General features: G+C 48.6%; 1 protein-coding gene across 3 annotated transcripts in view; it reads right to left on the bottom strand.

Moving 5' to 3' along the window:
• Positions 1-26,108, bottom strand: part of LOC142291291 (sushi, von Willebrand factor type A, EGF and pentraxin domain-containing protein 1-like) — a 344,209-nt gene that overhangs the window by 52,817 nt on the left and 265,284 nt on the right. For all 3 annotated transcript variants that reach the window (XM_075335715.1, XM_075335716.1, XM_075335717.1), the window contains 3 exons: positions 25,489-25,568; positions 22,262-22,438; positions 20,509-20,691 (listed from right to left, as the gene is read on the bottom strand). In XM_075335715.1, coding sequence (XP_075191830.1) covers positions 20,509-20,691; positions 22,262-22,438; positions 25,489-25,568 — 440 coding nt within the window. The remainder of the gene's footprint in view (positions 1-20,508; positions 20,692-22,261; positions 22,439-25,488; positions 25,569-26,108) is intronic.

Here is a 26,108-nt window from a genome sequence, read left to right as displayed (position 1 = left end):
AAGTGCTCCTGCACAGAACACGGAATCCATCCTGCCAGGACCTGCAATGATGTCATGCCCATGTGATTGTGAGGGAACAGACACAGGTTTGCCAGGCAGAAAGCAAAGATACTGATACCTGAAGGAGATTTGGACACATGATGAATGGTAATGAGAAAAGAGGGTACATAGGGGAGGGGGTTGCAGAGTAAGTGGCATATGAGGGCTGCAGACTGTGACAGAAGGATGTGAAGGGGTGCAGAGTGTTTGATAGAGGGGTAAGTTGGGGTACAGGCAGGGTGAGATATGTGGGGCAGGGTGTGAGACATATGGGGGTGTAGTGTGTGTGCTATGGGGGGTGCAGGCAGTATGGGGAGCAGGGTGTGTGAGATATGGGGGTGTAGTGTGTGTGCTATGGGGGATGCAGGCTGTATGGGGGTGTAGTGTGTGTGCTATGGGGGGTGCAGGCTGTATGGGGGTGTAGTGTGTGTGATATGGGGGGTGCAGGCTGTATGGGGGAGCAGGATGTGTGAGATATGGTGGTGTAGTGTGTGTGATATGGGGGGGTGCAGGCTGTTTGGGGAGCAGGGCGTGTGACATATGGGGATGTAGTGTGTGTGACATGGGGGGTGCAGGCTGTATGGGGAGCAGGTGGTGTGGGATATGGGGGTGTAGTGTGTGGGATATGGGGGGTGCAGGCTGTATGTGGAGCAGGGGGTGTGGGATATGGGGGTGTAGTGTGTGTGTGTGATATGGGGGGGCAGGCTGTATAGGGAGCAGGATGTGTGACATATGGGGGTGTAGTGTGTGTGATATGGGGGGTGCAGGCTGTATGGGGAGCAGAGGGTGTGACATATGCGGGTGTAGTGTGTGTGATATGGGGGGTGCAGGCTGTATGGGGAGCAGGGTGTGTGGGATAGAGCACCACAAAGGAGGTGAAGATTAGGGATAATGTGGAGCTGGAGATGTAAGGGACTTTTACTGTAGAGTGTGGGGGGGATAGGGGTGTTCACACCGTATACAAAGTGATGGCACATTATAGGAGGCAGTAAGGACAGTGTGAGACCACAGTGTGAGGGACAATGTGAGGGCACATTGTGGATGCTGTAGGGTGTGAAAAGGGGGCACAATATGGAGAGGGGGCCATGTGGCGAGGGGCACGAAAGATGTAACAGTGTGGAGGCCATTGCTTATATTGCAGGTCTTGCCTCATGTCGGTATACTCACTGACAGCTGCTGCGGGAAGCCAGCGGTGAGTTCCACACATGTCAGCTGATTTTAACAGCTGAACATGTGCGGCTTTCAGGCATAAGTGGATCCGCTCTCTACCCATGCCTGTTAACCCCTTACACCGTACTGTCAATGTCACAGCGCACTGTAGATAGTAGCCGCTGTAAGCTCTCACTTACCCAGCAGAGTCGGAAGTCACGTGACATGATCACGTAGAGCCGATGGTTGGCATGGTAGCGCAGAGTCATGTGATGACTCCTGTAGCTATCATGAGTCAGTTCCTCTTACACCTGGCAGACCGCCGTGTGTAAGAGGAGAGCAGTTTTTCTGCAGATCAGAGCAATGCAGCAGGGGGACTAGTAAAATATATATATATATATATATATATATATATATATATATATATATATATATATATATATATATATATATATATATATATATATATATATATATATATATATATATATATATATATATATATATATATAAAAATAAAAAAAGTTTTAAAAAAATAAAAAACCTAAAAGTTGAAATCACCTCCCCATTCGCCCCATTAAAAATTACAGGGTTAAAAAAATATACACAGATTTGGTATTGCTGCATTCAGAAATGACCGATCTATCAAAATGTAAAAAATTAATCTGATCGGTAAACGACGTAGCGGCAAAAAAAATCCAAATGCCAAATTCCATTTAAAAGGTCACCACAAATTTTGCGCAAAATGCAATAATAGGCGATCAAAACATAGCATCTGTCCAAAAATGGTACAAATAAAAATGTCAGCTCAAGACTCAAAAAAGCCGTCACTGAGTCATAGATCCTGAAAAATAAGAGCGCTACGTTTTTTGGAAAATGGCGCAAAAAATGTGCAACTTTTTTGGCCAAACGTCTGATTTTTTTTAACCCCCCTAGATAACAGTAAACCTATTCATGTTCGGTGTCAACAAACTCGCACCGACCTGAGGCATCACAACAACACATCAGTTTTACCATTTAGTGAACACAGTGAATAAAATATCCTAAAAACAATCGTGCAATCACACTTTATTTTGCAATTTTTCCGCACTTGGATTTTTTTTGCCATTTTCCAGAACACTATATGGAAAAACGTATGGTTTCATTTAAAAGTACAGCTCGTTCTGCAAAAAATAAGCCCTTATGTGGCAAGATTGCCAGAAAAATAAAAAAGTTACGGCTCTTCAAAGAAGGGCGCAAAAAACAAAAACGGAAAATCGCCCGGGGATGAAGGGGTTAATGAGATGGGATGGTTTTATGGATATTTTTCATAAGGAAAGACAGTGTGGGGGGCATAATTCATGGTGAAGGGATGGTGCAATGGTCATAGTATATGAGTGGGACAGTGTGGGGGCCATGTATCATAAGGGGGAAAGTGTGGTGGGTCACTTTTTTGACAGGGGCATAGTGGGGGGATTATTTTTTCAGGTGCACAGTATACAGGTTATTTAGTGCATTTTTGTAGGGCATCGTGTTAGGATACAGTCATATGAAAAAGTTTGGGCACCCCTATTAATGTTAACCTTTTTTCTTTATAACAATTTGGGTTTTTGCAACAGCTATTTCAGTTTCATATATCTAATAACTGATGGACTTAGTAATATTTCTGGATTGAAATGAGGTTTATTGTACTAACAGAAAATGTGCAATCCGCATTTAAACAAAATTTGACTGGTGCAAAAGTATGGGCACCTCTACATAAAAGTGACATTAATATTTTGTAGATCCTCCTTTTGCAAAAATAACAGCCTCTAGTTACTTCCTGTAGCTTTTAATGAGTTCCTGGATCCTGGATGAAGGTATATTTGACCATTCCTGTTTACAAAACAATTCCAGTTCAGTTAAGTTTGATGGTCGCCGAGCATGGACAGCACGCTTCAAATCATCCCACAGATGTTCAATGATATTCAGGTCTGGGGACTGGGATGGCCATTCCAAAACATTGTAATTGTTCCTCTGCATGAATGCCTGAGTAGATTTGGAGCGGTGCTTTGGATAATTGTCTTGCTGAAATATCCATCCCCTGCGTAACTTCAACTTCGTCACTGATTCTTGCACATTATTGTCAAGAATGTGCTGATACTGAGTTGAATCCATGCGACCCTCAACTTTTACAAGATTCCCGGTGCCGGCATTGGCCACACAGGCCCAAAGCATGATGGACCCTCCCCCAAATTTTACTGTGGGTAGCAAGTGCTTTTCTTGGAATGCCGTATTTTTTGCCTCCATGCATAATGCCTTTATGTATGACCAAACAACTCAATCTTTGTTTCATCAGTCCACAGGACCTTCTTCAAAAACGTAACTGGCTTGTCCAAATGTGCTTTTGCATACCTCAGACAACTCTGTTTGTGGCGTGCTTGCAGAAACGGCTTCTTTCGCATCACTCTCCCATACAGCTTCTCCTTGTGCAAAGTGCGCTGTATTGTTTTCCGATGCACATTGACACCATCTGCAGCAAGATGATGCTGCAGGTCTTTGGAATTGGTCTGTGGATTGTCCTTGACTGTTCTCACCATTTTTCTTCTCTGCCTTTCTGATATTTTTCTTGGCCTGCCACTTCTGGGCGTAACAAGAACTGTACCTGTGTTCTTCCATTTCCTTACTATGTTTCTCACAGTGGAAACTGACAGTTTAAATCTCTGAGACAACTTTTTGTATCCTTCCCCTGAACAACTATGTTGAATAATCTTTGTTTTCAGATCATTTGAGAGTTGTTTTGAGGAGCCCATGATGCTACTCTTCATAGGAGATTCAAATAGGAGAACAAGTTGCAAGTGGTCACCTTAAATACCTTTTCTCATGATTGGATACACCTGCCTATGAAATTCAAAGCTCAATGAGGTCACAAAACCAATTTAGTGCTTTAGTAAGTCAGTAAAAAGTAGTTAGGAGTGTTCAATTCAAGAAATTGATAAGGGTAGCCATACTTTTGCACCAGTCAAATTTTATTTAAATGCGGATTGCATATTTTCTGTTAGTACAATAAACCTCATTTCAATCCAGAAATATTACTCAGTCCATCAGTTATTAGATATATGAAACTGAAATAGCTGTTGCAAAAACCCAAATTGTTCTAAAGAAAAAGGTTAACATTAATAGGGGTGCCCAAACTTTTTCATATGACTGTATGTTGAGGAAAAACAGAGAAGCTGGAAGTCTGGGGAGACGAGTTGTGGATGTCCAAGGCCATCATGGCATCTGGACCAGATGAAGAAGAATGGGATGAGACCATTACAATCTGAGAAGTCACCAATAAGGTACCTGGATCTAAGGGAGCATTTATACTGGACAATCGCCTCCTTTTAAAGGGAATCTGTCACCTGGATTTGCTCCCCCATGTGAGAGCAGCATAATGTAGAGAGAGAGACCCTGATTCCAGAGATGTCACTTAAGCGGGCTTTACACGCTACGATTTCGCTACAGCGATCTCGTTGGGGTCATGGTGTTTGTGACGCACATCCCAAACTCCGGCCGCTGTAGCGATGTTGTAGCGTGTGACTCCTAGGAGCGATTTTGGATCGTTGCAAAAATGGCCAAAATCGCTCCTCGTTGACATGGGGGTCCGCTGCCAGTTATCGCTGCTGTCGCTGGGGCGAAGTTGATCCTCGTCCCTGTGGCAGCACACATCGCTACGTGTGACGCCGCAGGAACGAGGATCATTTCATTACCTGCCTCCGGCCACAATGCGGAGGGAAGGAGGTGGGCGGGATGTTCGGCCCGCTCATCTCCGCCCCTCCGCTTTCATTGGGCGGCCGCTTAGTGACGTCGCTGTGACGCCGAACGGACCGCCCCCTTAGAAAGGAGGCGGTTCGCCGGTCACAGCGACGTCGAAGGGCAGGTAAGTACGTGTGACGGGGGTGCGCGATTTTGTGCACGACGGGCAGTGATATGCCCATCGCACACAAACGATGGGGGCGGGTCTCATGCTAGCGATATGGGGCCGGATATCGCAGCGTGTAAAGCCACCCTTACTGAACTGATTGCTGTCATTTTGATAAAATCAATGTTTTCTCTGCTGAAGATAAAAGCTCTTGAATATGCTGGACTACCTAGCAACAGGCCAAGTAGTCCTGTAATGATAATCTGCTGCTGATTAATCAGTGATTTTATCAAAACTACACTAAGCAGCCCAGTGAGTGACACATCGTTGGAATCAGGATCTCTGCCCCTACATCATGCTGCTCTCAGATTAGAGGGCTAAACCTGCTGAGATTCCCTTTAAATGATCGTTGACTGTTTGGTTATATGAAGCCGATCGGCAGTTGTTTAATGGCCTGTGACTGCAGACTACTGAATCTTCATTGCATGCGCACAGCGAGCTGTCAGGGTTTTCGAGTGCCACCAGTGAGAGGGGGCCATCATTTGACCACAAGTGTGCAATTTGCATACTTCTCGCCACATCTGCATGAGGCTTTAGACTGACTTACTGGTAGCGGCACCATGAATCCCAACTACGGCCCTGCCGCTACACTTAACTGTATCATTCTGCACATGAACGCTGCAATTGTTTTTTCTCAGACCACTTGGTCCGAGGGTAAAATTGAACATAATCACTGCCTCATTGGATAACATTGGTCCGAGTGCGATCCAATGTTTTGTCAGATCACACTCGGACCAAAAATAAGGGTGTCCACACAAGCTCTTATGGCGCGACACCATAGATGTAAATATATTTACCTAGTTAGAGGCCACTCAGAAGTTTTGGCCCCTCTGAGCTGAAACCCTAGTTACTCCTCTGGTGAGGACATGTTTTTAATTTTTTTAATCAGTGAGAAAATGGTGGCAAGAGGTCTATGGGGGTGCATTATACTATATGGAGAATTATGGAGTGTGCATTATACTATATTGAGGATTATGGAGGGTGCATTATACTATATTGAGGATTATGGAGTGTGCATTATACTATATTGAGGATTATGGTGTGTGCATTATACTATATTGAGGATTATGGTGTGTGCATTATACTATATTGAGGATTATGGTGTGTGCATTATACTATATTGAGGATTATGGGGTGTGCATTATACTATATTGAGGATTATGGGGTTGCATTATACTATATGGATGATTATGGGGTGTGCATTATACTATATGGAGGATTATGGGGTGTGCATTATACTATATGGAGGATTATGGGGTGTGCATTATACTATATGGGGGATTATGGTGTGTGCATTATACTATATTAAGGATTATGGTGTGTGCATTATACTATATTGAGGATTATGGAGTGTGCATTATACTATATTGAAGATTATGGGGTGTGCATTATACTATATGGAGGATTATGGAGTGTGCATTATACTATATGGAGGATTATGGGGTGTGTCTTATATGGAGGATTATGGTGTGTGCATTATACTATATTGAGGATTATGGTGTGTGCATTATACTATATTGAGGATTATGGTGTGTGCATTATACTATATTGAGGATTATGGGGTTGCATTATACTATATGGATGATTATGGGGTGTGCATTATACTATATGGAGGATTATGGGGTGTGCATTATACTATATGGGGGATTATGGTGTGTGCATTATACTATATTAAGGATTATGGTGTGTGCATTATACTATATTGAGGATTATGGAGTGTGCATTATACTATATTGAAGATTATGGGGTGTGCATTATACTATATGGAGGATTATGGAGTGTCCATTATACTATATGGAGGATTATGGGGTGTGTCTTATATGGAGGACTATGGGATGTGCATTCGCTTAAATCGAGGACTGTGTGATGTGTATTATATTATATGGAGGACTATGTGAAGTGTATTATAATACATGGAGGACTATGGGAGGTGCATTCTAATATATGAAGGGTTATGTGAGACCCATTATACTATATGGAAGGCTATGTGGGGTCATTATAGTATTTGGATAACTATATGCGAGGGGGACAAAGATAAAGGATGGCATGGGAAAGGTTTGTGCTGAGGAAAAGAGGCCAGCTTTCTCATGCTCTGATATCATGGGAAAGCTGGGTGCTGAGGGAAAGATGTATAGCAGAGTGTACCACCCCCGTGCAAGCAGCCGGGCTGCTGCTGCTCGGATTCAAATCCGTGGTGGCTTGAGGGGTCTCTGGACCCGGGGGTCGCGCGGCCACTCGATTAACAGAAGGGGGGGGAGATATGTACAGGGTTTTTTGGAAAGTTTGTGACGCCATCCACGGTGCGTGGTAATGTGAGAAACCACCGCTGCTGTTGGAGAGCCCGGTGATGATGGTATGGCAGCCTGATGTTTAACCCCTCCGTGGCTACGGGGTTTGTGTCCCGGCGGCCCGTTGATGGATGGGGTGATATTTGGGTGCCATGGGGAATAGGAACAGGGAGCTTCCAATGTACTCACTCACTGAAATAACTACACCGACAGCTTGTAAACCAGAATTCTGAGCACCACTTTAGCCTACGGGGAGAACGCCTGGATCCGTGCCCTTGGTGTTGCTGTTAGCCTGTGTCCCTGTCCTTGGCACCTTTGTCTCTGTTGGACCCGTGGGTATAAAACTCTTCGGGTCCCGCTCACCCGTATGGCTAATGGAGTGAGCTTGCTCTCAGGGTTCACGCGTAGGATTTCTTTGGACTGTAGTATGAAAGTCCTATCCCATCGGTGCGCTAGTACCCCGATTTTGGAGCGGGTTGGGGATGACACTTGAAGTCTTCTCCCCCATCGGGTAAATTACTGGAACGCGTGAAGCTACTTTCCGGCCTGGGGTCCACGTACCCCATCGTGCCCTGGCCCCTGCCCAGTGATGGCTCAAGGCCGCCGGCTGCCCTCCTCGGCAGTCCGTGCCCCTTGACATGGTCCCCTGCGACCGGGTTCCAGCTCCTACCAGGCCCAGACCAACGTCTGCCACCTAGTACACAGGAACTCTCCTCTGTGACCTCTCCCTCCTGGAGAGTCACTTCACCTTCTCTCCTTTCACTCTCTACTGCTCAACTCTTTCTGCTCAACTGTCACTGTCTTCACTTTCTCCTCACCAACCCCCCATCTGGGCGGCCCTATTCCCTTCAGGTCCCCCAATGGTGTGTCTGGTAGGTTGAAGTGGGAAGTGTTCCTAGGATTTTGATTGGCTAAGCTGTTAGCAACACAAAAGGACCAGGATCCATAACCAAAGAGGGTTGATATTGTGCAGAAGGGCAGATTGCACAATACCCTGCGACAACCTGATTAACCAAGGGGGAATGTGACGCCCTGGCCTAACGTAGCTTGTCCGCGAGCTACAGGACGCCAGAGGTTTATTTTGTTTTGCTGAAACTGGGAAAGGAACAATATAAATTAACACACTTTTATTCAACGGGCCCATCCCACACAGGGGAGGTAATGCATTTAACGTTACTAAAATACTACTTTATTAAGAGTTCGTCGCCCAACGGTGGGACGCTACCGGTTTTTGTGGTAACGGAGGCTCAACCTACTCCGTTGCAGCCCCTTCTTGCGACAGTCCAGTCCCAACTTCCCAGATCCCAATAACCCGCCACCCAAACAACCTGTTCCCCCTGGAAACCTAAAGGGAGTCCGTGACTGGGTTAAGGTCCTGAGTATTGTGATTTTGATGACTCTGCCTGGCACAGGAGGTGCAACTATTATACATGACACAAGTTTGTGTTGGTCACGCCAGTCCTGTGACCGTGGTCCATTTTTACTTAATATACGGAGTCCATGTACCGGTGTACACACTTCGACAATTTTTCTAGAAAATCTGGTAACTTTCACTCTTTTCATTAAAAACTGGTTGATTTACTAACATTTTCTATATGAAAAATAATAAACTGTGGAAAATAATAAACGAAACACCGATACCTAACATTCTATGGCATCGCAACTGTTGGTACTGTAACATTTAACACAATAGTAATAGATTGTCGGGTCCCGTAGCTATGATTCTTTGCGACTACGTGCTACTAACGCCGACACATACCCTTCTTCAAACATCACATGCTTGGTTACCTCCAAGGCATACCAGCCCCGCTTTCCGCAATGCCGTGTATAGGTAACCATCTCCTCAGGCTGAAGGTTACGCTCCAGGTGGCCCCACGAAAGGTGCTGCACCACATCTCGTCGAGACACATGCACCCCCGCTGTGAGGCCTGCTTCGCAGATGAACCTGTGGCGCCCCAGGACCTGGTCGCCACAACAGCATTGCCCTCCCAAAGGGTTAATGCTGAGCCTGGAGGTAATTGGGAGGTCCATTGGCCAGCAAGTTTAACATCCAACGCAGTTCTCCCTCCGGCCAGCAGGGGGAGCTCTGAACCTGGGATTCCAGGGAGGATCCCCTTAAGTCTGATCTGGGGGAGGAAGTAGTGGTCAGTCTGTAGAGAGCAGAAGAAGTGAACAGACGCAGAGTGAGCTGTCCTGTGAATCTGGGGCCTAGAGCTAGAGTAGCTTGGCCCAGAGAAGCAGGAGTAGCTGAGAGGCAGCGGAGAGACTCGGACATCGGAGTCTGTGGCCACCAGGGCTTAAACATACTCCCTGGTAGCCGAATCCGAAGGGCAGGAGAGCTGCAAGCACCTGGCCCGAAACCATCCCAAAAGCACAGCTGCAGCATCAAGGCCCGGTGTGGACTTCAGCAGAGAAGCACCAGAGAGAGGGCCTGCGCAGCCTGCTACAGAGGGAAAGGGACGTACCATCAGTCCCAGCAGCAAGAGGGCCATTGCTGGATTCAGAGAAGCAGGGTCCTAGCATAACAAAGAAAAGCACAGGAGTAGGCCTCATACTCAGCTGGCCAGAAAGATCACCCCAAGTACTTCCAGGCCGACCGGATCCCCATCACCACCTGTAACGGTCTCCCAGGACTGGACTGTTTCCAAAGTAAAGAGGAAAAGGTAAAGAGACTGTTGTTTGTGCCTGGTTCTTTCATTGCCTGTCGGCCCTGCACCGTGCTAGCCACACAACCTCATAGACTTCCATGAGCACTAACAGTGTCCCCGGGGCTCCTCTCCACCTGTGGGGAGCAGTACCACCATTGCTGCTATAACATCACCCCGGAGGCCTCACACAGCAGCGGCGGCTTAATAGCCGCAGACCACAGGTGGCGTCACGAACACCAACTTTATTCACCAAGCCACATATTTTACTGACACCCACCAGGGCCACGGAGCCGGGCCCAGCCACCACTGACTACCACCGGACTAGTCCGGCCCGGCACCGGGTGTCCCACAGCCCTGGGGTGGGCGAGTCAAATTTGGCGTCACAAACAGGATTTCGTGCCCGGTCCCACCGGGTACTGTGCGCCTGAAGAATTGCGCTTAAAAGACTGTGTTACTGCGTGTTTCACTGTTTGAAAACTGCCGCCGCCATTAGCCCCGCTGAGCGCAGGAAGAAGGGGGGCGTGCCTGACAAAGAGCGCGAAGGGAGCGCGCCATCAGAGCAGAGCGCTGTTAACCCCGCGCGACCCAGAAGGGAATTTGAAAAGTGAACGGAGCCTGGTAAGGTTCACTAAGGGGGAGGAAGATGTCCGACTCAGAGGGAGGGCAGGTGGCTGCCATAGCCCGAGACGCCGCAGCACCAGCCGACGCAATCCCAGTCGCCGTCGCCCCAGCCCCCGCTGTAGCGCCGGTAATGCCGATCACAATGCTGTACATCCCGGGAGCAGAATGGCTGCCACAGTACTCCGGGGAGTCCCATACCTTGAGCGACTTCAGAGAAAGCCTGCACAGCTTGTTCCGGGTGTATCCGCTGACTGAGAGCCAGAAGGTGGGCATACTAATGGGGCAGCTAGCCGGCGCGGCCCAGCGTGAAGTGAAGTCTTGGCCTGATACAGATAAAGGGACAGCAACCCAGTTACTGGCCAAGCTAAAGAGTACTTTTGACACCCGCACCGCAGCAGAGATAAAGATGAGATTCTTTGGGTGCAAACAACGGGCCACAGACAGCATAAGGGACTATGCCTTAAACTTGCAGGAGGCCCTGAAAGCAGTTAAACAGGTGGACCCAGAGAGTGTACGTGAAGAACACAAACTCCTAACTGAGCAGTTCATAGAGGGGCTCCTGTCAGATGCCCACAGGACCCAGCTGCGTATCATGGTCCTGCAGAACCCTGCTCTGGACTTTGCAAAGTTTAAGGACCAGGCCATCCGGGTACTGAGAGAATCTACACCGAATGACCCAGTATCCCTCCGGCCTCTTGCTATCACGTACCCTGGGGTGGTGCCTGCAACACCAGCTGCTGCAGGGGCCGAGGCGCAGTCCCTGGAAAAGGATCCCACTGCAGAGCTCAGACAGCAGGTCCGGGAGCTGACCAAAACTGTAGCTGCCCTTGCCAAGACCGTGCAGTCTCTACAAGTGACCCCATCACCTGCAAGAATCGAGTTGGCCTCCAGTCCAGATGACGTCCCATGGATGCGACAGAGGAGGATTCCGCCGACCCGAGGCAGAGACACAGACCGGTATGATTCAACGGGACAACCGATCTGCCGCCGCTGCAGCCAGGCGGGCCACATTGCACGACACTGTCCTTTAAATGGGCCGAGCCTGGGGCCAGGAGCCAACCCCCAGGTGTAAGGAAGCCCGGCTCAACCCCCAGCTGCAGCAAGTATGTGGGAGGACGACCGGTCCCTATTGTGCTGGATGGGATCCCTTTGAATGCCCTCCTGGATACGGGGTCCCAGGTAACAACCATCCCCTATAAACTGTACAAAAGATATTGGGCTGATTCAGACATTGACCATGGCCCAGATGATGATTTAACAATTGTGGCCAGTAATGGTCAGCCCTTGCCTCAAATTGGGTACAAAGAAGTAACCATTAAAGTGGGGCGGGTAGAATTGCCATGTCAGGGGATGATAATTGTAGATATTGATCGCAAAGAATCTGACCCACTGCTAACCATTGGTACAAATGTGATAGAAAATTGTATTGCCGAAGTGATAATTTTGTTGCAACAGGCGTCTGAAACTGCCAGCTCCGGGCAGCAGCGTGCCCTACAGAGAGAGATCAGAGCCCTGATGAGGAGGCAGCAGGTAGAGCTGGCCGGAGGAGAAATTGGCAGTGTGAGGGTAAGTGACCCCCTCCCCATTGCAATACCCCCAAGAAGTGAAATGTTGATATGGTGTCGGGCAGCAATAGGCCTCAAGGGTCAGGACTACCATGCCTTGGTAGAACCGGTGTATTCAGACAGTAGGCCTGGAGTCCTGATAGCCAGAGGGGTAGCAGACGTCCGCAAGGGGAGAGTGCCTGTCCGTGTCCTGAATTGTGGGGAGGAGGAAGCCAAATTGCCCCGGTATGCCACGGTAGCAAAACTGTACACTGTCAGCAACAATACCATCAAAGCAGTGGAACCCTTGATCCCGTCCGACCAGGCGGAAGACAATGGCTCCAAGGGGCAGCTGGAAGACTGGTGCCAAAAATTACATGTGGGCACCGACTCCACCCCCTCACACCAAAAGCATGGGGTTTACCGGGTGGTACAGGAGTACGAGCGGGTCTTCAGCAAACACCCCCTAGATTTTGGGCAGGTGAAAGGGGTTAAACATCAAATCCCCACAGGTGATCATCATCCCATTAAAGAGAGATACCGCCCTGTACCCCCCGCACAGTATCAGCGTGCCAAAGAAATGTTACGGGCAATGAAGGAGGCTGGGGTTATCAGAGATAGTTGTAGCCCCTGGGCAGCTCCACTAGTGCTCGTAAAGAAAAAAGATGGTACAATGAGAATGTGTGTAGATTACAGACAAATTAACCGCATTACACATAAAGATGCTTAGCCACTGCCTAGAATAGAGGAGTCACTAACAGCCTTAAAGTCAGCTAACTATTTCTCCACCTTGGATCTCACCAGTGGGTATTGGCAGGTTCCCGTGGCAGAGGCGGACAAGGAGAAGACTGCATTCACGACACCAATGGGCCTCTGTGAGTTCAACTGTATGCCATTCGGGCTCTGTAACGCCCCAGGGACATTCCAAAGGTTGATGGAGTGCTGCTTGGGCCACCACAACTTTGAAACCGTGCTGTTGTACCTGGATGACGTCATAGTCTACTCCAAGACTTATGAAGACCACCTGAGGCACTTAGCAGAAGTGTTTGAGTCCTTGTCGAAATATGGCCTGAAGATAAAGCCGTCCAAATGTCACCTCTTGAAGCCAAAGGTACAGTACCTGGGTCATGTGGTCAGCGCAGAGGGTGTGGCACCTGATCCGGAGAAAGTCACCGTAATCAAGGACTGGCCAAGACCCACCACGGTAAAGGAGGTGTGGCAGTTCCTTGGGCTGGTGGGCTACTACCGAAGGTTCATTGATGGTTTCACCAAGATAGCAGCGCCCCTTCAAGATCTCCTGGTGGGCCAGCCAAAGCAGGCTAAGAAGCAGAGCCCTCCATTTGAATGGAGCAGCCAACTAGAAACATCCTTTGTCCGGCTGAAAGGGGCTCTCACGGGAGAAGAAATTCTGGCCTACCCTGACTACAGCCAGCCGTTTGTACTGTATACAGACGCCAGCAACGTGGGACTGGGAGCAGTTCTGTCCCAGGTGCAGGGAGGCAGAGAGAGGGTGATAGCGTACGCCAGTAGGAAGCTTCGGCCCACAGAAAGGAATCCAGAAAACTACAGTTCCTTCAAGCTGGAGTTCCTCGCTATTGTTTGGGCAGTGACTGAACGCTTCAAGCACTATCTGGCATCGGCCAAGTTCACCATCTTCACGGACAACAATCCGTTGACACACCTGACAACAGCCAAGTTAGGTGCGTTGGAACAGCGATGGATGGCCCGGCTGTCTAACTTTGACTTTACCATCAAGTATCGGGCTGGCAAGAAGAATAACAATGCTGATGCGCTGTCCAGAATGCCTCACTTACCCGAGTCTGGAGAAGACCTGGATGAACTCGAAGAGATAGAGTTACCGGCTTTCCATCACCAAGGTGTTTCCCAGTGTGAGCATGCTGTAGGAGTGAAGCGCTCGAGCCAGCACGAGGTCTCGGTCAACCCATTACTCCACCATAATTGGGAAGAGACACAGAACGGTGACCCGGCCTTGCGATTGGTCAAAGAAAAGCTAGCACAAGCTGAGACTCATCTTGGCCCAGATGCTCCAGAAGAAGCCCAGCAGTTGTGGAAGGAGAGGGGACGACTGTTCACCTATCAAGGCAAGCTCTGTAAGAGATATGTCAACTGGCGAACGAATGAACTCATCTGGCAGATAGTGGTTCCGCAGAGGGATGCTCCAATGGTCCTAGCAGCTTATCATGATAATGCAGGACACTTCGGGTGGAAGAAGTTGGAGACCCTGCTCCGTGATCGGTTCTACTGGGTGCACATGAGAAAGACAGTCGAGAAGTGGTGCCGAGACTGTGGTCCGTGTAACCTGAGGCGGAAAGATGATGCCAGCCAGAGGTCTCCCCTACTGCCAATTGTCACGAAGCAGCCCCTGGAGTTGGTGGCCCTGGACCACGTGATGTTAACACCAAGCCGGTCAGGCTATGTGTACGCCCTCACCATTGTGGACCATTACTCTCGTTTCCTGGTAGTAGTGCCAGTGAAGGACCAGACAGCCAGAACAGCAGCGAGAGCATTTCAGGCCTACTTTTGTCGACCTCACGGTTACCCTGAAAGGGTACTGACTGATCAGGGTCCTGCATTCGAGGCAGAAGTGTTCCAAGAGTTCTGTAACATGTACGGTTGTAAGAAAATCAGAACCACACCGTACCACCCCCAAACCAATGGATTGTGCGAGAAGATGAACCATGTGGTTATTGACATGCTCAAGACTCTACCTTTGGAAGAAAGAAACCAATGGCCAGAAAAGTTACCAGATCTGGTAGACTTGTACAACCATATCCCGGTAAATTCGACCAACTGCAGCCCTGCTTACCTGATGCGAGCCAGACCTGGCAAGTTACCTGTAGACTTTGAGATGGGGACTGTGTCACCTGAGGCGGTTCAGGAAATAGAGGATTGGGATACAGAGCGGCAGCAGCGGTACCGTAAGGTCCAGGAATGCGTAGAGAGGAGCCTGTCTCAAGCAAGAACGAGACAAGAGCAGCATTACAATCAAAGAGCCCCAGCAACTCCCTTAGCACCTGGAGAACAAGTCCTCAAGAAGAAGCGGAAGACGCATAAATTGGATGATCAGTGGGAAAACGAGCCCTACACCATTATCCCCTCCAACTTTGACAATAGTAAGGTATGCCTCATAAGCAAGGATGAAGGCAAGACCTATCAAGCAGTTTCTCGGGACCGCCTGAAAGCGTGCCCTGAACGGTGCAGAACCCAAAAAGAAGTAGAAGAAGTACAAGAAAGTCCCCAAAGTCAAGAAAAAGAAGAAGAGATGATCCAAACAATCCTTGGAAAATTCCCCAAAACTTGGACCCGAATAAACAATGCCATAGTGGTACCAGTCTTGACGTTCCCGCAGTTGGTCAAGCCAGAAACAGAAGAGGTTCCAGATCCACCTAAAGAACCGGCCGTTCCAACACGAGGTGACACGCCAGCAGTGGAACAGGAGGTTCAACCCCCTGCCAGTGGTGAACCTGCCGTACCCTTGGCGAATCTGAGATCCCGTAGGCAACCGACATGTATCCCTGTCAGGGTTAGGCCTACCAATCACACGGGGGGGGCGGACACTCTAAGTAGTCATGGACAAACCCCAGAGCTACGCCGGTCCCAACGTAGCACTCGGGGACAGCCCCCTCCAAGGTATAGAACATAGAAAGTAAAATACCTAACAGAATGTAAATAGTTATGTGAAATGTCTGTAATGTTGTGTATAAAATGCTTTTTTGTCTTAGGCGATTAAGTAAATGGACAATTGGGCCACTGGACTATGGGTGGCCAACACCTAAATTGTTCATAGTTAGCACCCGTGTGCTCAACACCCCTGAAGAAAAACCCGTCCGGCGTGCATAGAGTGGGGTCATCAATGTTCTGACGCACGACCAGAGCCTACATTGGGTGTTTGATCGCGGCGGGTCCCCCATGGAGCAGTGTAATGGACACCCGGCAGGGAGCCACACTGGACTCTTATAGTAGTGTTTAAGTTTGTAACGTTTAAGTAATGCGCCTCCCATAACGGGATGAGATGTTGTAACATGTTGTGTTTGTTTTCACAGTCCGGGAGTACTGAATTTAACTAAGGGGGAGTGTGGCGCCCCGGGACCTGGTCGCCACAACAGCATTGCCCTCCCAAAGGGTTAATGCTGAGCCTGGAGGTAATTGGGAGGTCCATTGGCCAGCAAGTTTAACATCCAACGCAGTTCTCCCTCCGGCTAGCAGGGGGAGCTCTGAACCTGGGATTCCAGGGAGGATCCCCTTAAGTCTGATCTGGGGGAGGAAGTAGTGGTCAGTCTGTAGAGAGTAGTAGAAGTGAACAGACGCAGAGTGAGCTGTCCTGTGAATCTGGGGCCTAGAGCTAGAGTAGCTTGGCCCAGAGAAGCAGGAGTAGCTGAGAGGCAGCGGAGAGACTCGGACATCGGAGTCTGTGGCCACCAGGGCTTAAACATACTCCCTGGTAGCCGAATCCGAAGGGCAGGAGAGCTGCAAGCACCTGGCCCGAAACCATCCCAAAAGCACAGCTGCAGCATCAAGGCCCGGTGTGGACTTCAGCAGAGAAGCACCAGAGAGAGGGCCTGCGCAGCCTGCTACAGAGGGAAAGGGACGTACCATCAGTCCCAGCAGCAAGAGGGCCATTGCTGGATTCAGAGAAGCAGGGTCCTAGCATAACAAAGAAAAGCACAGGAGTAGGCCTCATACTCAGCTGGCCAGAAAGATCACCCCAAGTACTTCCAGGCCGACCGGATCCCCATCACCACCTGTAACGGTCTCCCAGGACTGGACTGTTTCCAAAGTAAAGAGGAAAAGGTAAAGAGACTGTTGTTTGTGCCTGGTTCTTTCATTGCCTGTCGGCCCTGCACCGTGCTAGCCACACAACCTCATAGACTTCCATGAGCACTAACAGTGTCCCCGGGGCTCCGCTCCACCTGTGGGGAGCAGTACCACCATTGCTGCTATAACATCACCCCGGAGGCCTCACACAGCAGCGGTGGCTTAATAGCCGCAGACCACAGGTGGCGTCACGAACACCAACTTTATTCACCAAGCCACATATTTTACTGACACCCACCAGGGCCACGGAGCCGGGCCCAGCCACCACTGACTACCACCGGACTAGTCCGGCCCGGCACCGGGTGTCCCACAGCCCTTGGGTGGGCGAGTCAAATTCCCATCCCTGCTCAGGGTCAAACCACTCCACAAGGCCACGGCACCGCGGCCCTTTCACTTGGGAAGCAGCGCTCTTATCTGCTCCTTTTCTTCTCGATCATGGGCACCAAGCTTCCGTCGTCGCCGATCTCCGGTTGCAACTTTGGATTGTAACTGGTATTGCTGTCATTCCCAGTAGGGGGCATCAGTGTCTGGCCTCAGCTCCCTATCTGACTCTGGCTTGATTTAAACTCTGGCGGCTCCAACAGCCGTCGGGATGCCGCGCGGCAATGGAACAGGCAGACATCTTGGTTCCGCTCCCACTGGTGTAGACTGATCAACCGACTGCTCCACACCCGGGGTTGCAGGGCTCGGGTACTCCACCTCTGAGGACAGGCCCGGTGATGCGGCCAGGTCTGGTCTGGCTGGTGTCTAGGGGTCCGCTGCCGTGGCTAGAATGAGGGCCTTGCTCTGGATCGCTGGAGACTCTGGTAAACATACTGAAGGTTCTGCTGCCGGGGTTGGTGGGGGCAGCTAGGCGTCCGCCGAGGACTGGGTGGTCAGCTGTGGAGCGCTCACCGTGAGCGGGGACGGTCCGGATCCCTCAGTCACTTTGGCTGGATTTGTGCAATCAACAGGGACTGGGTAACCGCTTACCCTCTCTTCATATGGGATTTCAATCTCATGGGCTCGCACCGCCACCATCAGGCTCCTCATCTCTTCCATCCAGTGGTTCAGAATAAAGAGGAATTGCGTCCGCATCTTCCGGTACAGCTGCTCTGTTTCCTCCTCTATCCATGCCGTGGTCCCCTGGGGACAGCACGCTCCAGGAACCAGTCTCGCTCCGCCATCTTGCCACTGCATCTTCCAGGAACGTTGTGACAGAGTCCTGGCGTCCCTGCTCCACTTCCACTAGTTACACATTCTGGCCCGCCCCCTTGGTCTTTTCGCAGCACTCTCTCGCTGACCGGGGCCCCCTGGGAACTTCCGGTTCTGGGGGCGGGGCTTAATCTTTGCGCGCTTTCTCGGAGAAGACGGGGTTTTGGCACGAAAAAATGGCGGAAAATGGCGGAATTGGTGGGAAACATGATTTTTGACCCGCGGTCTTCGGCTTTCAGGCGCACGTCACCCAAATAAGTGGGTCCTGCTCATATCCTGTTCGTGACGCCTGGTTTTTCGAGGTGAACCGCCCCCTTGCAAGCAGCCGGGTTGCTGCTCAGATCCGGATCCGCGGTGGCTCGAGGGGTCTCCGGACCAGGGGGTCGCGCAGCCACTCGATTAAAAGAAGGGGGGGAAGATATGTACAGGGGGTTTTGGGAAAGTTTGTGATGCCACCCACGGTGTGTGATAATGTGAGGAACCACCGCTGCCGTTGGGGAGCCCGGTGACAATGGTGTGGCAGCCTGATGTTTTAACCCCTCCGTGGGTAGGGGGATTGTGTCCTGGGGGCCCACTGATGGATGGGGTGATTTTTGGGTGCTGTGGGTAATAGGAACAGGGAACTTCCAATGTACTTACTCAGTCCTGGAATAACTACACCGACAGCTTGTAAACCAGAATTCTGAGCACCACTGCAGCCTACGGGGAGAACGCCTGGATCCATGCCTTTGGTGTTTCTGTTAGCCTGTGGCCCTGTTCTTGGCACCTTCATTTCTGTTGGACCCATGGGTATAAAACTCTTCAGGTCCCGCTCACTCGTATGGCTAACGGAGTGAGCTTGCTCTCAGGGTTCACACGTAGGATTTCTTTGGACTGTAGTGGGAAAGTCCTATCCCATCGGTGCGCTAGTACCACGATTTTGGAGCGGGTTGGGGATGACACTTGAAGTCTTCTCCCCCGTCGGGTAAATTACCGGAACGCGTGAAGCTACTTTCCGGCCTGCGGTCCATGTACCCCGTCATGCCCTGGCCCCTGCCCAGTGATAGCTCAAGGCCGCCGGCTGCCCTCCTCGGCAGTCCGTGCCCCTTGACACTGTCCCCTGCGACCGGGTTACAGCTCCTACCAGGCCCAGACCAACGTCTGCCAGCTAGTACACAGGAGCTCTCCTCCGTGACCTCTCCCTCCCGGAGAGTCACTTCACTTTCTCTCCTTTCACTCTCTACTGCACAACTCCTTTAGCTCAACTGTCACTGTACTCACTTTCTCCTCACCAACCCCACATGTGGGCGGCCCTACTTCCTTCAGGCCCTCCAATGGTGTGTCTGGTAGGTTAAAGTGGGAAGTGTTCCTAGGATTTTGATTGGCTAAGCTGTTAGCAACACCAAAAGACCAGGATCCATAACTAAGGAGGGTGGATACTGTGCAGAAGGGCAGATTGCACAATACCCTGCGACGACTTGATAGGCCAGGGCATCACAAGAGCATGGGGAAGGTACATGATGAGGACAAGATGGATAGCAGAGCATAGGAAAGCTGTTGATAGAAAGAGAGATTTCAGATCATGGAAAACCTGGGTGCTGAAGGAAAGAGCCAAGTGTCAGCGACACTATCCCATACCCTGAGTGTCGTGTACGGTTGGGGGGGCCCAGGTCCAATCTTTGCACTGGGGACCATCAAACTCTAGGTACGCCACTGAGCATTGGGTTTCTTATTTTATAGGGCAGTGTCTAATTCAGGACAGCGTGTAGTTAGGGATGGACAGTAACCACTAACGCAGTGTTTACAGTTTTCCAGTCTGCCAGAGGGTGTGTTCTTTTCCGCACTGCACAGAATGCAGCATGGGCACCTACCCTTAGCCAAATAAAGGATGCAACAACTGTGTAGTTTCTCTTTGCCACTAATCCACAATTTGATATTTGGCTGATATTGTACCTTGTCTTACTAAGCTGTATATAATTAATAAATAACCACTTGTTGTACTGTACCACTGATGATGCGCTAAGGAAATTAGTGCCTCTTTTTCAGGTACGAGAATAAAAAATGGACATCTGAATTAGGCCTTATTCCTTTTTTTCTCCCCATACCTATGCCACTCCTCTTGAAATTGCAGTTCAGGCCCATCGACGTTAACCTAACAGAGTATGAGGCATTTCTGGGTTTGGCCTCTTATTTTGTGAGAAAAATGACCCAAATTACTCATTACCATAATTAAATTAATTATATAGATAATACATAAAGCCAGGAATGTGATCATAAAATAGACTTACGTGTGCAGAATATCTCATTCTGGGACCATTTGAGATTTTCAAGACATGTTAGGTTATTATTCTTTCCGGTGACCGGAACAAAACCTGGGCGACATTTGTACTGCACACTTTTCCCCATGTCAGCAAACTCTTCCTCTTCCACCAGCACGGCAAAGTCAAGTTTAGGAGGAAATATGCACGCAGCTGCAAATAAAATGCAGAATTGTATTATTTTCCTTAGAATTCTGCAGTTTTCACTTGAGCACATAAATATGATTATTATAGCATTAAAGGGGATTTATAGTGTTAGAAAATGAACTGCAAATGATTTTTGCAATGTAAAAAAAGCAAAGCTGGGTAGCGTTAGATCCCAGCCGCTTCGCAGATCTGTGTTTTGGCTGCAATGATGACGTCAGGTCGAAACTCACATCACTGCTGCAGCCAATCATTGAGTTCATCGGCTTCCTGCATCTCCATCGGAAGAGTGATAACTGAAAATAGTTTCATTCTTGTTCTTGGGTTGTCAATTATGGGGTATTCCAGCTTATTACCATTCAAGTAAATGAGACAGAACTGAAATTGTGGACACAGTTCATTTTAAGGTAACATGTCACTCCCCAGCACTGACTGACAGCCGGCTCTAATGCAGATAGGCTGTCAGTCAGTGTGGTAGTCGTATTTAGAGCTGCCACTCACTGTACATTGAGAAGTGACTGAACCCATGCTGGCACTGTCCAGATAACTGAAACCCAAATGCTACCAAGAGGTATAAAGTTAATTTCCTCCCGGCAGCAGGGCTCTCTGTGTCTGCGCCCGCAGGTTCAAAACGCTATTAACCTGCAGATTAACCCCCATATCTGCAGGGTAATAGCATTTTTTTCACGTGACAGGTTCCCTTTAAAGACGTAACATAATAGCCTAGATGCAATTAAAAAAATTGTCCAGGTACCAAAACTGATTTTTTTTTTTCTCCTAAATCTTGCTAATATGTGTCTCTTCACACATCTATTATGTTATTTCAGCAATATTACCTTTTATCGTGCTCTAGCAGCATATCCTCATTGCTGGCTCCAGCTCTGATGTGGTTAATCTCTCTCCTGACTTCATGTGTTCAGTTCCTACAACTCCCATAATTCTTTGCATACACACACACATACACACACACATACACACACACACATACACACACACACACACACACACACACACACACACACACACACACACACACACACACACACACACACACACACACACACACACACACACACACACAGAGCGCTCAGCTCATCCTCCCACCCCCATGCGATAACATACTCATCCGACATGACTGCTCCTCCTCTCCTTTTGCTCCTGGTGCCGGCCCCTCACACAGCTGCAGGATGGTAAGTAAACCCTCCTCTCCTTCTCCTCATGCTGGGGTGTGACATGTGGTGATCACTGCCCACAGCCCAGTCACTAAGGATCAGAGGCAGCTGCAGTTACTGATGTAACGTCAACTTTCAGAGCCCGGAAGTTGACGTGACATCAGCGGATACCAGAGGCCACAGCACCTGGAGGTCATGTAACCGGCACAGAGAGGAGATTTGCGCCGCTCAGTGCCAGAACTGGAAATAGAAGGTAATTAAGAAGACAACTGAAATGGTAAGTTACACTGACAGAGAGAATAAAAAAAAAAATGGGTGAACCACCCCTTTAATACTGAACTGTCTAAGGTACATACATTATGCAAGATATTTTCCAGAACAAAAAAAAAGTAGGTAATATTTCCAACCTCTACACTGTGGTGCACCAGATGACCATTTTCCTTCATCTGTACAGGATACTGAAGCTTTTCCTATAAGTTGTAATGTATTGCACTTGTACGTCACAGTTTCATTGTATGTATAGTCATTCTTCTTAAGCCTGTATGATCCATCTTGCAGATCCTCAGGTGGTAAACATTTTTGGACTAAAAAGTATTAAGAAAATGTAGTTACATTGAGTGAAAAAACAGATTCCAAATAAAAGACTTTTTAAAATGTGGACAAAGAATAATACCATGCTAAAATTCATTCAGCAATGGGCGATGAGGGAGACATTAATTCCAGAAGCTCTGGGTGGGGAAGGTTTGTTGACCACTGAGGCTGGAGTGGGACTAGTAATGCTGTCTAGTCTGGCAGTATTGGTATGTGTTTTACCTTGTTGGAGTAAGCAGCTTTGGCAAATTGGACAGTACCACAACCTAATAAAATTCCAAGCTTACTCCTGGGAGTTGTGAGATTTTGTTTTTCTGTCTACTATTTGGGCTCACATACACCAGCATGTAACTCAGAGGGGTGCTATCTTATGTTTTGTTGAATTGCACTTGTTCCAATGTAAAGTCTACGTGGCATGAGAAAAAAGTACAGTGTGCTGCGAGTGGCAGCACAAATCAGATCATGGGCACTCATTCAAGTCTATGGGTTTGTGGAATTAGATAAGATAGCAAAATCTGCATATGTGATGTATACTTCGCTGTAAGTTTTGCTTACTTCACTCTGCATTGTAAGGCTAGGTTCACACACTGCGTTTTTTTGACGCTGCGTTTTTGTGTGTTTTTTGCTGCAAAAAACGCACAAAAACGCACCCGCGTCAAAAAAACGCACGCGTTTTGCCACGATTTGGTGCGTTTTTTTGCTGCGTTTTGCTGCATTTTTGCTCACTGCGTCTTTATGCGTTTTTTATCAGTGAAAAAAAAAAAAGGTCTGATGTAATTTTCTTCTTCAATGTGTTCTTCATTCTCCACTAGTGTATGCAGAAGAGCAGACAGCTGCAGAACTACAAGGCTCAGCATGCTCCATCCAGGACTGTATGCTTGAGGGAGAGTCAGGGGGAGCAGACCTACAAGGCTCAGCATCCTCCATCCAATAGTGTATGCAGGAGAGCAGACAGCAGCTGTCAAACTACAAGGCTCAGCATCCTCCATCCAATAGTGTATGCAGGAGAGCAGACAGCAGCTGTCGAACTACAAGGCTCAGCATCCTCCTTCCAGGACTGTATGCAGGATTTCTTTGCCCCCCCAAACAAAAAAAATGACGTGGGCTTCGCCATATTTTTGTATGCTAGCCGGGTACAGCAGGCAGGTACGGGCTGCCCCCAACCCCCAGCTGCCTATTTGTACCCGGCTGGGAACCAAAAATATAGGGAAGCCCTTTTTTTTTTTAATTATTTCATGAATTTCATGAAATAATTTAAAAAAAATGACGTGAGCTTCGCCCAATTTTTGAGTCCAGCCGGGTACAACTAGGCAGCTGGCGATTGGAATCCACAGTGCAGGGTGCCCATGCTTTCTGGGCACCCCCGCTGTGAATTGCAGTCCCGCAGTCACCCCAGAAAATGGCGCTTTCATAGAAGCGCCATCTTCTGGCGCTGTATCCAACTCTTCCAGCTGCCCTGATGCCGGGTGGCTCGCTGGGTAATAATGGGGTTAGGGCTAGCTGTATAGCTGGCCCTAAGCCCGAAATTCATGGTGTCACGCCAATATTAGACATTGCCACCATGAATTTCTAGTAAAGATAAAAAAAAAACACAACACACAGAAAAATATTTTTATTAGAAATAAAACACAACACAATTAGTGACTCCATCTTTATTGAAATAAAGAACCCCCCCTCCGCAGTAATCCTGGGTCAAGGGTCCCGCGCCGTCCAATCCGGATCCAATATCATCTGATCGGTTTGCTGGAAGGCAAAGCGATCAGATGATGTGTCAGGTTCTAGGGGCTGAAGCACATCACACATCAGCTGATTGTATAAAAGCCGTTTATACAATCAGCAGATGCATCGGTGCAAAAAAAAAAAATACTCACTTATGTGCTGATTACCGGCAGCTCCTGGAGCGATTGGAGGAGTCTGATCCCGTCCGATCACTGCAGCAGCTGCCGGTAATCAGGGATGAAGTCTCCTGACGCATCCGCTGATAGCTTAAACCGGCCGGGCGCCCGCGTCACCGCGATACTTACGATCACCTGATGCGTCAGGTGACTGCATCAGGTGATCCATCGCCAGGTCCTGCATCTATCGGAGGTGTCCCAGCCGTCTGCACACACCCGGAGCGGCGATACCGTGAGAGGAGATGGGAGCGGGCATGGCACCGGGACCCTGCAGACAGGTGAGTATAACTTTTTTTTTTTTTTTCTACTGTTAACTTTTGTTTTCGCAGCCGCTTCCATCTCCTGCCCATACATGGCGCCGCACGGCAGCAGACATGCACAGGACCGGAGGTGGACGCGGCGGTGACGGTACCGGGAGGATTCACGCTTCTGTGTTTACTGACAGAAGGAATCCTCTTCCTGTACATGTCACTTTACTACCCACCTCCTGCGTTTATAGCTGCGTTTTTGGTCTTAGAAACGCACCAAAACGCACCAAAACGCAGCTATTTGCGTTTCTCATTGCGTGTCTCAACATCCCATTGCACTCAATGGATGAAAAGCGCAGTGAAAAACGCGGGAATAATTGACATGCTGCGTTTTTGTGGCACCACAAAAACACAGCTGAAAAAAAACGCTGTGTGCAGACAGCAAAAATGAAAACTCATAGACTTTGCTGGGGAAGCAAAGTCATGCAGTTTTCTGAGCAAAAACGCACCCGAAAACTGCGCAAAAACGCCGAGAAAAACGCACTGTGTGAACTTACCCTAAGAGTTGAATTCACAATTAATTCAGCACAAAGATTTGACATGTAATCCACACTACATGTCTATTTTTGGAGTAAAAAATTCCTGCTACATATACAAGATTTAACCCCCTCCTGCAGTCTTGATGTACTATTACGTCATGGTGCGGGTGCATGGAGCAGGCTCAGCAGCTGAGAAAGCTTCACATAGGGCAGGTGTTGATCCTCAATGCTGCCATGCTGGTATTCCTGGAAAGTCCATCCACTGAGCTTCATGGTAGAAAGTGTTTTTCCCTATATATTTTAACCATAAATATTCCTCATTCTTTTTAACCTAACAAAAAGTGGACACATTGATTTATACCTTCACATAAAGGCAAAGTACCAGTCCATCCTCCATTTGGTCCACAGTTGAGAGAATCACCAATTGAAACCATTTTGTATCTAAAATGAAATGGATAAATGTTATTTTGCACATATGCACAAGATTTTCCATGCATACAATGAGCTTCACATGTTTGGATTAATTATCTCTTTTTCCAGCCTTTTCTGACTAATTAAGACCCTCCCCAAACTTGTGAACAGCACTCATACTTGGTCAACATGGGAAAGACAAAGGAGCATTCCAAGGCCATCAGAGACAAGATCGTGGAGGGTCACAAGGCTGGCAAGGGGTACAAAACCCTTTCCAAGGAGTTGGGCCTACCTGTCTCCACTGTTGGGAGCATCATCCGGAAGTGGAATGCTTATGGAACTACTGTTAGCCTTCCACGGCCTGGACAGCCTTTGAAAATTTCCACCCGTGCCGAGGCCAGGCTTGTCCGAAGAGTCAAGGCTAACCCAAGGACAACAAGGAAGGAGCTCCGGGAAGATCTCATGGCAGTGGGGACATTGGTTTCAGTCAATACCATAAGTAACGTACTCCACCGCAAAAATCTCTGTTCCAGACGAGCCCGTAAGGTACCTTTACTTTCAAAGCATCAT

Source organism: Anomaloglossus baeobatrachus, chromosome 2 (genome assembly GCF_048569485.1).
Source record: "Anomaloglossus baeobatrachus isolate aAnoBae1 chromosome 2, aAnoBae1.hap1, whole genome shotgun sequence".
Lineage (NCBI taxonomy): Eukaryota > Metazoa > Chordata > Amphibia > Anura > Aromobatidae > Anomaloglossus > Anomaloglossus baeobatrachus.
Note: the sequence above shows the minus strand (reverse complement) of the source record. Positions and strands in the feature narration are given on the sequence as shown.